Source organism: Oreochromis niloticus, linkage group LG3 (genome assembly GCF_001858045.2).
Source record: "Oreochromis niloticus isolate F11D_XX linkage group LG3, O_niloticus_UMD_NMBU, whole genome shotgun sequence".
Lineage (NCBI taxonomy): Eukaryota > Metazoa > Chordata > Actinopteri > Cichliformes > Cichlidae > Oreochromis > Oreochromis niloticus.
In genome coordinates, this window is record NC_031967.2 from 41,236,651 (window position 1) to 41,251,930 (window position 15,280).

The 15,280-nt window shown below is 41.2% G+C and overlaps 1 protein-coding gene across 1 annotated transcript; it reads right to left on the minus strand.

The window, feature by feature from the left end:
* Positions 1-2,751: 2,751 nt before the first annotated feature.
* Positions 2,752-5,298, minus strand: LOC112845553 (G protein-regulated inducer of neurite outgrowth 1-like). The gene is made up of 2 exons (XM_025904970.1): positions 4,704-5,298; positions 2,752-4,040 (listed from the first exon to the last, which is right to left on the minus strand). Exons 1-2 carry the CDS (start codon positions 5,278-5,280, stop codon positions 2,752-2,754), a joined length of 1,866 nt encoding a protein of 621 aa, XP_025760755.1. The 5' UTR covers positions 5,281-5,298.
* Positions 5,299-15,280: the final 9,982 nt, after the last annotated feature.

Here is a 15,280-nt window from a genome sequence, read left to right on the forward strand (position 1 = left end):
GATGGCACCGTAAATCAGCCTGGATGCCTTCTGCCCTCTTATTTTGTCTCGTCATATTCACTGACTTTCCATTAATTATTAATTCTCAGAAGATTATTAATGAACATTGCATTTTTAAATTTTATGACTAATTTAGTGAGATAATCGTATTATTTATAATAATAATGATTTTTATTCTCAATAAGACTAAACTTCTATAAGAAACCTCCTGTGAAACAATAAACATTAAATAAACAATAAACAAAACATTTTTATTAATCATAAGCAATGTTTATAATTAATATGAATTTTTTAACCTTTCAAAACCTGTAATTTAATATTATTAGTGACTGCATAATATAATTTTTAGGGTTAAATCATAAATAGCATGATAAAAAATAGCATGATGTTACGTCTGTATTCCTGAACATTTTGCAGATTTCTGAGGATACTTTAATAAACCATGTCTGCTCAGTGTTTCCTACGTACCAGCTGAATAAATCATGGTGGAGACACTCTTGTTAACATGAGGGTGACTTTAATGTTTCTGAATAATTCAAAGAAGCAATCCGGTGCTCCGTCAACAACATGACTCCACTGCAGGAGGAGGAGGAGTTATGAAAGAGGGTGGAGGTGGATGGAAATGTCGCAGAAGGAAAGAGACATTAGAAAGATTTTGATTCCAAAAGGACAACATCACTGAGATGGCAGAACAGAAAAGTAAAAGAGAATGAACATGAAACATAAAAAAAAATATATATTTTAATGATGCAGATGAAAAAAGCACATGTTGTTTCGCCCCCTATCAGTACAGACCAACTACTGCGATAAAAAAGTGCAGTGACCTGGAAAGAGAGGAAGGAAAGGCAAGGTAGCGAAGAAAAGAGAGGGAAAGACGGGTATAAAGAAATAAAATGAAAGGCACAAGAGAAAAAGAAAGCTGGAAAATGGGAACGTAAAATTATGAAGAAAACAACAAGTAGAAAAGGAACAGAAGGCAAAATGAAAAAAAAAAACAATAAGGAGGCACAAATAAAGACAGAAATAAAAAAATTACAAAAAAGAAAAGGTAAAGGTCTAAAGGTAGAGGGGGAAAAAGCATCGTCCAGAAAAGAAAAGAAAAGAGTGATGCAAAAGCAAAAAAAGGGACATAACCAAAATTACAACCATAGAAGGGAATATGAAGAAGAGGAAAAGAAAGTGCATGTAATCAAAGATGGAAGGAAAGGAAAGGAAAGGAAAGGAAGGGAAGGGGAAGCCCAGATGATATAAAATGGAAAGAAGACAGATACAGCAATTGCTGGAAACAATTCAGGGGCTCACTTGAGGCAGTCTGGGATCCCGGCTGCCTGAGTGCTTTGTCAAAAAGAAAGTGGATGAAATATTCAGCAGCAGCAGAGTTGCTGTCCTCTCTGCTCCACGTCAACAACCACTGGCTGTTTGAATATGAAACACTGGAAGAAGTACACAAAAAGGAGTGCCACTGACTCCTGCTCTTACTGCTGTTTGATGAAACTGTGATACATTTTTAAACCTGATATTGTTGGAAAACTAGCAGTGGGAGTGGTCAAAGTCACAGCAAAATGGTAGAAGTAGCAATGTTTGTGTACATGCGAGTGATTTTAGTAGCTAATATAATGTTACCTTTCACCTCCAGGAGTTTCCTACTGTTTTCAGTCATTATGCTAAGATGGGCTGCATTAAGATGGAATGACAGATTTGACTAGGCATCCATTAGCTGTGCATTTACTCTGCATTTTGATCCATCTCCAGGTACAAAATCCCCTGGAAAAATTAAGGCTCAGTCAAAACAGGAAGAGGATAGTGTTTTTGTTTTTTTGTTGAAAAAAAATAAAACAACAATGGAAAGAGTCCAGTTCTCAAAGGAGTCACAGAATGACTGCTCTAAAAGCTCTGAAGTCTCCGCTCAATCAGTGAACCCGCTCATTGAACTATGAACTTTGCCTACTACTAGCAAGAGGTTTTCAGTACCTAAACCTACTTAAAGAGAAATGAAATCTAAACGAATAAGCGAGTGATGAGAAAAGCAAGACAAGGTGTTAAGAAAGGTCCAAAAAGTACACAAACTTGGTTTCCATGACTGAAAAAAAAAATAATGTCAGTAGGAACTCTCCAGTATCATAATGTGAACACTTGAAAGTCTCTAAAATGGACCCATAAACTCTTGGCTGGTGCCTCAAAATGCAGGCAGCATCTGGCCAAAATGACAATATATGATATAAATCATCATTAACTGCTCCCTTATTTAATTTGGTGGAGAAAGAAACTAAACAAATCATTTATTTGACTCTTCTTTTAACATAAACCAACAGGTTTTTGTCACTTCAATTAAACATGTGATACTAAATTTCTAACAGTCACAAAAAGCAAGACCCTTACTTAATATACATTTACTCACTGGGTGCTTCAAAGTTGGCTCCTTGTGCATCTCTGGACCTCTTCTAGCTCTGATGCAGTTTCAACATTTGTCCGCGGAGAATGGTCAGAGTAGAACAATCTAAATACAGTAGCTGTTGTCAAAGTGATTCAGATGTGCACAAGAAGATTACTTTGATGGGAAGAACAGAAGATCTGATTGGGTTCTTTTGAGTGATGGTTGCACAAAGTGTAAGATGTCTAATCACATGGGGTGATATGAATAGGGTAAGTGTAGTACACAAATGTGCTGCGCATACAGTGCAAACTTCTCCATTAAGAGAATTTCGGTTTTAGAGTCATATCTCAGAGGGGTTTGAACTTTCTAGACTACTCTCAGTCTGCCACAGCGGATGCCTTCCTGCAGCAACTCAGAATCCCTCCTTTCCTCTTCTTCCTCTTCTTCATCTTTATCCCTTTGAGACTACTGTCAGAGCAGATGGACTTCCTCAGGCTCCTGATGTGTTTTTCCTGCTCCCGAATCTTTGACTCCAAGTGTGACTGGATTGCTGTGCCCAGAGATTCCAGGTCTACTGAGGCGCCATACACCTCCCATGTCATCCCTTGCTCATCCCATGCTACTTCCTGTGGCTTTTCTGTCTCCTCCTTATCCCCATTTTCTTCCACCTCCTTGTGCACCATCTTTGTCTCCTCTTGCTCCTCATATTTCCACATGCTGTCAGTGCTAACGACTCTGTCTTGGTTTTGTCCTAGTTGTTGCGCCAACACGAGAGCAGGGCTTTTCTGAAAGCTGTACGTACGCAAACAGGCAGGCAGGGAGTTTGCCTTGTTTGTCACAGCTGACGGAAGTAATGACTGGCTACGCAACTCAATGTCAATCTTGCAGATATGCTGGACAGGTTTCTGACCAGCTGGGATACAGCAAAGGGATGGAACTGTTGGTGAAATCAAACTACCTGACTGACAGCTAGGTGAGCCAATGAGAGAGGACGTGATACCTCCCTGGTAGAAGCTGGGACTGGTGGATGCTGACCGTTCCACAACCTCCACCTCCACTTGGACAGCAACTTCTCTTTGCCCTCCTGCCAATGGATAAAGCCTCTCCCTTGGGTCAGTCATGGTTGCCATATCCCTGACCTTCTTGTGGTTCGCTGTAATGGTGGAAACAGGGTAAAGAGAACTACCCTGATCCACTCTCTGTCTCCCCCTCTCTTGTTTCTTTTTCTCTGTGCTTTTACTCTCCACACTCTCTGTCCTCGATGATGGGATGTTGCTACCAGCAGTTGTGGCATTTGGCTCTCCCAGGTGGCCAGGTTTACTCAGCAGACCCTCTGGTATCCTTGCACCACCTCCTGTTGACCGTGCTGGATTGTCAGTCACAGCCCCCTGGGATGCTGATGTTCCTCCTACAGCTGCTGCTTTTCTCTCAGGCACTTTTAAATGCTTTTCTTTGACGTCAGCACCCATTTTTGCTTGTGTCTTAGTGATAGAATCAAAAGTGAGACCCCGAGTCAGAGAGGTATTATGAGATACACCGCTGGGGTTTGTTTCCACAGTTACACATGCTGCAGGTTCATTTGTGGATCCTCCCATTGTAGTCAAGGGAATGGTGGTTCTGGTTTTGGGGCTGGAAGTAGCCAGTGGGCCTGAAATTGCAGAAACACCTGAAAGTAAGAAATAAATATTAGCTCATATATATGAATTGCATAAAAAGCATAAATTATTATTATTATGCTCTATTTTTTTCTTATATTTTTTCATTAACCACTTGGATATTTAAAAGTAAATTCATCTTAGTGCTGATTTTGTGACCTTTCGGCATTACTGTTGTGAATCTAGTTTTGGGCTGTTACTTAATTGTTTTCTTCTCTTTTTCTTTTGCTTTAATCATGACACTGAAAAGAAACGTTGCTGTCAAATACGAACTAGTACGACCAAAAACAAAAGATGAAAAACCTTCTACAATGCATACACATGGTATTTTTTTTAAAAAAAGAAAAAAGATGCTTGATACTTGTTTAATTGTCCTTTGTTTTTGATTTTTTTGTTAGGTTTTTTCTTGGTATCACTTGTTTTAATAAAAACAATAATGGGTTTTTGTTATTACAATCATAAATGCCCAAATCTTAAATACTGTATTAAAAGCTATCTGACCTGAAAGTTCTTTACTATAGAATACCACACTGGAGTATTGGAGGTGGAGGTTGTACCACACTGGACCCTGACTAAAGCTTATTTTTTCAAACTGATTATTACATTCCAAAGATGTCCATAAGATGTCAGTTTTGGAAAATGTCTACATAAAATTAAATTGTGGCAGTAGTTACCTGAAGCAGAGCCAGGGCTTATCTGGGCAGCTCTGTGTGGTCCAACAGGATTTGAATCAAGAGTTTTCCCAGCACAAGATCCAGGACTCCTACTTGCTGAGCCTGGTCTTGGAGACAGTGTCAAGGAAGAGGGCAAATCCCTCAAAGCTAGCTTTGAAGTAGGGTGAACTGGTCCAGACTTGGGAATGTTTGATCCAGCTTTAGGGTTCGTACCTTGTTTGGTACTGGATGCTGAAGACTTGAGGTTGCCATCTTTGGTCCTAGACAGACTGGATGATGGGGAAACAGATCTGACAAGGTCTACTTTAGAGCTAGAGGTTGTTAAAGTAGATATAGAAGTTGACTGTGTTAGCTCAGCTTTATAATGGGAAGAGACATCAGAACTAGAAGCAATCCCACATTCTGCAGTTGGGCTAGTTTGAAGATTGATTTTTGAGTCTGGCAGATATTTGGGATCTTGGTCATCCTTTGACCTTATGCCTGTTCTAGAAGCCCCAGCTGTCTTAGACTCTTGAGTAATTTTGTTTGGTTTAATATCTGACATATTTCTAGAGTCAGTGCTATCTCTGGAGCTCATCCCTAACTTAAAGTTGGGAGTGGCTTTGGAAGGGAAGTCATTTTTAAGATCTAAACTATCCCTAGAGTCTGAACTCGTTTTGGAAGCTGAATCACTTTTGGAATCTAAACTATTTCTTGACCCAATCTGAGATTTAGAATTGTGACTGGCTTTGGATTCAGTGCCAGTTTTAGAAACCAGACTGACTGAGTTTGAACTGAATTTAGAATTGGTTTTGGATCCAACACTTGAATCTTTACTCTCAAGGTTCTCCTTTGGTTGTGTTGTGTTACTGTTAATAGTCCTGGTGGCTTTTCTCTGTGTGGATGGCTTGGGACTTACAGACGTCAATAGGGGGCTCTTGTTACTGAGAAGTGCTGATTCTCCCCTCTGACTTTGTGATTTTGTAGCTGTAGAGGATGTTTCAGAACTATGAGTTCTTGAGTCATGCCCAGGTTTTGGATTTGACTTGCTGGTTATGCTTGGTGGATTTTGGTTGACTTCCACTGTTGGTATTTGATTTGCCAGTTTTGAACTGATAGCGTTTGCCTTTGCTTTCTGGTTAGGAATTTGGGGGCTTACAGGTAGGTGTAAAGTTTGTGGCGATGGTGTCTTGAACACTTTACCCCCATCCTCTTTTTGGTTTGACTGCATACTTAGACTGACTGTTATTTTATTTGTAGTCTTTGTGGTTAGTCCAGCTGTCAGAGATTTTGTAGAGTTCAGGCTCTGTATTTTTATTCTTTCAGTACTTTTGGGGCTGCAAGCCATTGTTGTTTGCTCCATCTGCTGTGGTTTTAGACTTGTGTGCATCTTGGGGCTAAGTCCTGGGGCATGTTTGATATTTGGTGATTTCAGCAGTTGCTCATCTCTGCATCTAACCGTTGGCTTAGCTGTTGGTGAGCGAGACAAAGATGGGATTTTGCTTTTTTGCCATGATGGGTCATCTCTCTCTCCTGGTGATGTCACAGTGGGTGTAAGGATGCCTGCTGACATACTTACTGCTACTTTCACCCCAGGTTTTTCACCTCCTTTGGTCATATTATCCTTTTTCTGTCCCCCATGCAGCTTTGAGGATTCGATGAATGGACGGGGATTGGTTGGTGAGGTAAGATTGAGGTTGAGGTTAAAGTTAGGTTCCAGTTCAAGTTTTGTATTAGCATCTGCGTTGCAAAGATCGTCTTCAAGCCCATGCTCCCTTGTAACTGGACCCTCTGATTGGACGATATCTCTCTGTCGTTTTAAAAGATTTTTTGAGCTTTCCATGATAATAATGATGATGATGGTTAATGTGTATCAAGTAGAAATAAGGAGCAATTTTTTGGTGATATTTTTCAGTTGATACTGAGAACCTGATGAGACAGATAGATAAACAGATGATTAAAAACAATAAGCCGAGCGGAGGCTATAGATAATGCATGTTTGATTGAAAGATAGCGGTCTCACTAGGCAAACGTATTCATAAGTTATTGCCATAATATGACCAAAAAATGACACACAACAAGAAAAAATGCCCCTTCACACATAGGAGTGAAGACTTCAGATTAGTAGTTCAGCCCTGTCTGGCAGCTATTTTCTGCCAAACACATGAATTCTCATGAGACCCAGTCCCACTCACGTTTGCATCTTCCCTCCTGTGCTTGACACAGGCATCCATAGTCATGACTTGATTTTAAAAAGGAAATACAAGCGACCTACTGTTAAAAAAAAGCTCTCTCTATATAATGAAACTAACTGAGACAAAATTGAAAGGAGTCCCACATTTATAACATTACAATTACACTTAAGTTGACATTTTACAGCTTTTTCCCACTTTTAACTATTAATAGAACTACTGATGTATTACAGAATGATCAGGCAAGTCTCTATATAAATAGAAATATAATTAAAAGAGCAAGCAGTAACTTAAGCATTTTAAAGTCACTCATGGGTATTACAGAAAGTTGTCACTGGAATATTACTGCAGGCATGTAATATATTTCCTTCATACCTGTTTAGGATCCACATACATCAGTGTTGGTTGACAAAGGCATGGTAAATGTTCGACAGTCCATCGCTGCAGACTCCCAAAGTGGAGAAAAAGTCTTCATCTGGTTCCCCGCTTCTTTCTCCTCACTGCTCTACCAGAGGAGGCACCAATGAATAAATTACAAGAGGAGGGAGCAAGGAAGCATAGAGGAGAATGCAGGGGCTGAGAAAAAAAAAGAAAAACATTATCACACTCCTCTTATCCCACTTTTCTTCTGTCATGGATTTGTCTTCAGATGTACTCCACCATTTGATTCTCTTCTTAAGACCTCCTCCTCAATTTGTAATCCCCTCTTCTGTTTTTAGGTTTTTCTTGTCTTTTTTTCCCTGTCAACCACCCAATATTTTGAGCACCTTACTGAATCTATGCCATGAAGAATTAATGCAGTGTTGAAGGCAAAAAAAGGAAGTCCAACCCTGTACTTGTCCTGGTCCTGGGCCTGTGACCCATGGTTTTCAGTTTTGGAGTTTTCTTGTTTGTTATCCTTATGTTATAGTTTTGTATTTTGTATCACTGTCATTAAGGTTTTTGTTATGCTATTAAGGTTAGGTTTGGGTTTTATGCATTGGTTCTTAGAGTTATCATGTTGCTATGCTCAGTATTTGTATTTTCTGTTCTTAGTCTTATTATCTAGTCTTTAGGTGTCAGTTATCACATGTCCCCCTGTGTCTAGTCTCCTGTGGTTAGTCAGTTTTGTCTTCATGTTTATTTTCTCGTCTTTGCGTTTGGTGTCCTCTTTTCTGTCTCTTGGCCCTGTCATGTCTACCATGCGATTTTCACTCTCTTCCTGCATCACGTTTCTTGGTGCTGAGCCTGGGTCTCTGTTTCTGTGTTTCTCATACTTCCTGTTTTGAGGTCCTGTATTAAATGCATACACACATACACACACACACCTCTAACTGACCATTGACTGCGTATCTGGTTTTAACAACAGGTCAATCATTGCAGTTTTCATGGTAGGAGGAATTCTAGACTTAATCACAAATTCTTCAACCATTCTTATAAATAGCAAGGACAGGGTTGTTCGTAGAACTCAGCAGGGACGCCATCTGGGGTAGATGCCTTTTTACTGAGTATTTGATTAAGAATAGTTCTTCTAGAGCTATAGGTTTATCCAACATCATCTTACCTTGATCTTGTGTTAAAATAGACAGATCTATAATGCTCAGAAATTTGTGAATATCTTCTATATTTGGGTCATGGTCAGAAGTGTATAAATGCATGTAAAACGTCCTAAAACATTATTTATATCAATAACTGGTCAATAACTAATTGCCTGCGTGGCAATTAGTTATTGACCACTTTCTCTGATAAATACAGACATTAAAATGTCCTTGCATCACACTTAGAAAAAGTAATTCACTACAATTTTATATGGTTGATAATCGCCCCCAGATGCAGGAGATGGTCCCCTTTTCTCTGGGGTGGAGACAAGCAGACCACCCCCGGTCCTGCAGCAGTATGGACCTCGGTCCTCGGTGTACTATTTTGTATTGTATTAATTGTAGACTGGGATTTCTAATCAATTTCAATATTTTTTAAAAATATCTGAGACCAGAAGTTGTTGTGCAAGCTGACTGATAGATCCGCCTCCCATTTGGCAATAGGAAGGGATATTGATTCGTCTATTTTGGAGAGTGTCCTGTATATTTTAGAGAGTAATTTTGGGATTTTGAGACCAAGGAATTGTACCACACTTGTTGGTGTTTGTAATTTGACTTGATTAGGCTTAAATGTCTTTTTTACTATAGATTTAATTTGTTGATATTCTAAAAATCTATTCTTTTTAATTCCATGTTGTTTAGCTAATCTGTCAAATGGAATAAAGTCTGTTCTTTTGAATAGATGTTCCAAGCATCTAATTCCTTTACGGCTCCAATCAAGGAAGTTAATCATGTTATTGTTCTGTATTATGTCAGGTTTATTCCAGATGGATGTACATTTGAATGGGATTAATGAAGACTACATCATTTTTAGAAACTCCCACCATGCTGTGAGAGAGGAGCTGATATTGATGCTTTTAAAGCATACACATTGTTTGTTTTAGCTAATGAATGGTAGGTTCGAAATCTCTATTGCATAGTGCCTGTTCTATGTCTAGCCAGGGCTCATCTAAGAGGGTGTGTTTTAACCAATGTGAGATGAATTGTAGCCTGTTGACCAAGAAGAAGTGTTGAAAGTTAGGTAGATCTAGTCCTCCTTCATCCTTGTTCCTATGTACTGTTTTTAAGCTATTACAAGGGGCTTTATTCTAAAGGAATTTAAAAATAGACAATTCCAGATATCTAAACCAGTCTGGTGATGGTTTGCTTGGGATCATCAAGAATAAATAATTGATTCTTGGCAAAACTGTCATGTTTTTTTGAAACGACGTTTCAAGAACTGATATGGGTAGAGTGTTCCATATAGTCAAATTGTCTTTAGCTTTCTTTAAAAGTGGGATGTGATTTTATTTAGTTAAATCTGCAAGCTTAGGAAAAACATTAATATTTCCAGATTGAAGTGAAGAATTCTGGAAGGAGCAATTAATCAGAAGAACTGTAGATTTTAACTAGTTTATCGAATAATCTGAAACTCTTCAGAAAGAGTTTATTACTGTAATACCCTCTGTAGTACACAAACACTGCTCATCATTGGCGGAGTTCATGATCGTGAAGTGTCGCCCTTTCTACTTGCCCAGGGAGATAAGTTCGATCCTGTTGGTTGCTACTTATATACCTCCATCTAGCAACAACAGCGATAGAAATGCAGCGCTGAACGAACTGTATCAGGCCATCAGTGAGCAACAAACAACACACCCAGATGGTTTCATCATCCTCGCAGGAGACTTTAATCATGCTGATCTTAAAACTGTTCTCCCAAAGTTTCATCAGCATGTACATTTTCCAACAAGGGGAGACAACACATTGGACCTGGTCTACACACAGGAAAAAGGAGCATACAAAGCCATCCCCCTCCCCCACATCGGCACCTCTGATCACCTCACTGTTATGCTAATGCCAGCATACAGACAGAGAGTGAAGGTCATCAAACCTGTTATGAAAGAGGTAAGAGTGTGGCCACAGGAGGCCACCTCTGCTCTTCAAGACTGCTTTGGGTCAACTGATTGGAACATATTCAAGGAAGCAGCCACCTACAATAACATCATAGACATTGAGGAGTACACAGACACGGTGAGCTCATACATCACCAAATGCATTGATGATGTTACACAAATGAAAAGTATCACAACCCGAGCCAACCGGAAGCCATGGCTAACAGGAGATGTCCACAGGCTGCTGAAGGCCAGAGACAAGGCCTTCAGAGCTGGGGATGAAATAGGCCTGAGAACAGCGAGAGCCAACCTGTCCCGTGGCATCAGGAAAGCGAAACAGGACTCCACACACAAGATAACCTCCCACTTCAATGATAGCAAGGACGCACGAAGCCTATGGCAAGGCATCCAGGCTATTACAGACTACAAGCCTGCAGCGCGTAGCTGTGAGAGCGACACCACTCTGCTCAACAACCTGAACAGCTTCTTTGCACGATTTGAAGCACAGAACAACACACGCCCACAGAAAACACCACCACCTCCACACGACCAGCCTCTGTGCCTGTCTGCTGCCAGCGTGAAGAGGACCCTCATCACCATCAACGCCCGGAAAGCAGCGGGTCCAGATAACATCCCTGGTAGTGTGCTGAAAGACTGCGCAGAGGAGCTGAAGAATGTCTTCACAGACATCTTTAACATCTCCCTGAGGCAAGCCACTGTCCCATCATGCTTCAAGACTGCCACCATCATACCTGTGCCAAAGAAACCATCCCCAGCCTGTTTCAATGACTACCGCCCCGTGGCACTGACACCCATTATTATGAAGTGCTTTGAACGACTAGTCATGTCACACATCAAATCCACCCTACCTCCCACCCTGGACCCATACCAGTTCGCATACAGAGCGAAACGATCCACAGAGGATGCAATCTGCTCTGCCCTCCACCCAGCCCTAACTCACCTGGACAAGAAAGACTCATATGTGAGAATGCTGTTCATAGACTTCAGCTCAGCATTCAACACCATAATACCACAACAACTCATCTGTAAACTGGACAGACTGGGCCTCAGCACCTCCCTCTGCAACTGGCTGCTGGATTTCCTCAGCCAGAGGCCTCAAGCGGTGCGTGTGGGCAACAAGGTCTCAAACAGCATCACCCTGAGCACGGGGGCTCCACAAGGCTGTGTGCTCAGTCCTCTGCTCTTCACCCTGCTGACACATGACTGCACACCAACCTACAGCTCCAACCACCTTGTGAAGTTTGCGGACGACACAACGCTGGTGGGGCTCATCACCAAGGGCGATGAGACCCACTACAGGAAAGAGGTTGAGCTCCTGACCACGTGGTGCAGAGACAACAACCTCCTGCTAAATGTTAGCAAGACCAAGGAGGTTATTGTCAACTTCCAGAGAGACCCCACCTGTCACCCCCCATTGACCATCGACGGCGCTGCGGTGGAGAGGGTGAGCAGCACCAAGTTCCTGGGGGTGCACATCAGTGAGGACCTCTCCTGGACCACCAACACAGCATCACTGGCCAAGAAAGCACAACAGCGCCTCTACTTCCTGCGCAAACTCAAGCGGGCAAGTGCTCCACCACCCATCCTGACCACATTCTACAGAGGAACCATTGAAAGCATCCTTTCCAGCTGCATCACTGTGTGGGGCGGTAGCTGCACTGACTATAACAGGAAAGCTCTACAGCGCATTGTGAGAACAGCTGAGAGGATAGTTGGTGTACCACTCCCCTCCCTGCAAGACATCTACACCACCCGCCTTACCCGCAAAGCCATCACAATTGTCAACGATGCAACCCACCCCGCGCACTGTCTGTTCAGCCTCCTGCCCTCTGGAAAAAGATACAGAAGTCTCCGCTCCCGCACTACCAGGCTCACCAACAGCTTCATCCACCAGGCTGTGAGACTGCTGAACTCTCTCCCCTCCCGGCTCCCAGCCAGCAGAAACACCAGACTGGCAGGAGTTTAGGAAGACAGGAAGACAGTCTGGGACCCCCCCCACACACACACACACACACGACTACCTCTGCATTACAATTGCACACACCTGCTGCCTTATATTTTTTGTATTTTTAGTATTTTCTTTAGCACTATTTATATTATTTATATTACTATTACTGCTGCTACAGTCTTATGCTGCATTAAAACAAAAACACTTACCAACCACAACCTGGGACTACGTCAAGTGAACTAGTACACTACTTTCCAGGGCGCACTGTGGAACACTTTATTATATGTTATGTGTTATGTGTAGGTCCTGTCTTGTTATATCCTGTATGTTACCTAAATGTTGTGCATCTGCACTTTATTGTTGTCTATGTCTACGCATGGGACAGTGTGAAACGTAATTTCAATTCCTTTGTATGGCAAGTACATCTGAAGAAATTGACAAATAAAACTGACTTTGACTTTGACTTTGACCCTCAGAGAGAGTGGTTATTACAGTTAATGTTGGCGAAAAAAAACAACACATCATCCGCATAAAGACTGATTTTATGTTCTACATTCTTGCATTTTATGCCCTTAATCACTATAGCCTGTCTAATTGCTGCTGCTAGTGGTTCAGTAACAACTGCAAACAGTGAGAGTGGGCATCCCTGCCTGCTACCCGGCTGGAGACAGAGGCCGGAGGATTTTTGGTCATTTGTCCTGAGACATGATGTTGGAGTTGAGGTCACCCCCATGAACAAGTGAGCAATCTAGGTGTTCAAAGAGTGCAGTAAAAATGAGTGGCAGAATGAGAGGTCATCAACATTTAGGCCATATACAATTGCAATACATAACTTTTTGTTAAGTATAGATAACTTAATGAATAGAAATCTACCCTCTGGATCTCTAACTGTGTTGAGCAATGTGAAATTAACCTCTTTGGTGAGAGGTTCCATAAGGGTGCAATATGTAGACAAGAGTGGTGCTTGGTGTTGTCTGATTAGGTGTTTGCATATTAACTTGTATGAGCAAGCGTACACAGGCTTGTGTTTGTGCACGTGTGTCCGATATGTCTTTGTGCGCTGTGAGTCAGTAGTGTATGTGCTGACGCTGAGTGCGTTATCGTATCATTTAGTTATTTGTTAATTCATTGGTATAATTTGAAGTTTCAAAAAAGTAAATGTTTAATTCTAAGTGACTATTCAGTTTTGTTTTGTTCTTTCCTTCAAGTTTCTGACATCTTACGTTACTGCATTTCTGTTCTGCCACCTACCTTTCTATCTCCTGCCCTTCTTTTCCATCTCCTGCCTCCTGTTTTAATTTTTAAAAACTTTTAAAAGCTGCCACTTCTTGAAGGAAATTAACAGCACCTGCAAAGTCACAATATAATTGAGGGATATCAGCACAGTCCAGAGCAGGCACACAGCAGAGCTATAGCAGAGCAAAGGGAAGCAAAAAGATGGACTGTACAGACTGGATGCCAAGGAGACCCGAGATTCAGCATGGAATTGCTTGTAGAACTGGTGTCGGATGGGCAGGAGGCCTTTCCCAGTGAGACACAACCAGTGAAAGACTGATTGCTTTGATGGTTAGTACTTTAGACTCTTGAACCTGTGCACATAATCCCCAAAATTTGATTCTGTTCATCTTGACATGGCATTTTCAGTGGGAGAAACATTTCGTCACTCATGCAAGTGACTTCCTTGGTCTCAGCTGACTCAGCTCTTTCCCAGCCTTATAGCTGAGACTTTAGAAGTGACTTGGATGTGCGACAAAACTATTCTTCTACTGAAAATGCTGCATCCAGATGCTGATTCCTTACCTGGATGATTGAGCATGCATCAAGACCTGGTATATAATGCATGAGGGTTGGACTGCCAGCTTGGTTTTGGTTGTTTTTCTTTAATACCCTGGGCTTGTTTTATTGTAAATGAATCAAATGTGCTAAACTGATAAAGTGAATTTTTCTACTCTTTGGCTACTTTACCTACTACTTTACCTTACAAGACAAAAAAAAAACCCAGCAACATGTTCAGTTCAATTTTATTTATATATTGCTAAATCACAATTGCAGTCAACTTAATGCATTTTATATTATAAAGTAAAGACCCTACAATAATACAGAGAAAACCTGAACAATCAAGAGACCCACTTTGAGCAACACATGGCAACACTCAGATGAAAAAGACTCTTAACAGGAAGAAACCTGTGGCAAAACTTAGGGAGCTGCTCCCTGGTCAGGTAGGGGCAGACATTTTTCGCTACCGGTTGGGCGTGATGGGAGGAAGACAGAAAAAAAGACATGCTGTGAAAGAGAGCCAGAGATTAATAACTAATGGTTAAATGCAATATGGTGAATAAACAAAAGGTTAGTGAAGAAGATACACTCCTAGCCTAGGCCTATTGTGACATAACTAAAAAAGGGTCAGGGTTAAGGGTCAAGCCTGTATGCTGTCTTTGAATAATACTGCCTAAGAAAAGAAAATTTTATTTTAATATTATACTATCTTTTCCTTACAGTTATGCCCTTTGGGTTGAGAGATACTCGTGCCACATTTGAGCGCCTAATGAGTTTTGTGGTTTCTGGTTTGGAAGGGTGTGCTGTGTTTTACATAATATAGTGGTTTAAAGGCAACACCTGGCAAGGGCATCTTAAGGGCATCTGGGCTTTCCTTGATTCCATAACTTCGGAAAATCTTACAGCGAACCTTGCCAAGTGTGAGTTTGCTAAGGCCACTTTGACTTACTTGAGTAAGATGGCTGGACAGGGCCAGGTACATCCAGTAAGAACTAAAGTAGAAGCTGCTGATCACTTCTATTCTCCCACTACTGAGAAAGAACTTCCACAATTTCTTGGAATGGTGGGTTATTATTATGGGTTTTGTGAGAATTTCTCTGCAGTGGTTGCTCCTCTAACTGACTCCTTAAGCCCCAAGGTTAAGTTCCAATGGTCAGATCATTATCACAAAACCTTTGAGGATGTCAAGGCTATCCTTACTTCTGCTATCTCA

Coding starts and splice junctions, on each gene's coding strand:
- LOC112845553 (XM_025904970.1), bottom strand. CDS start 5,280: ATGAGCTCCAGAGATAGCACTGACTCTAGAAATATGTCAGATATTAAA. Junction 4,041..4,703: donor AAGCCCTGGCTCTGCTTCAG/GTAACTACTGCC, acceptor TCTTACTTTCAG/GTGTTTCTGCAATTTCAGGC.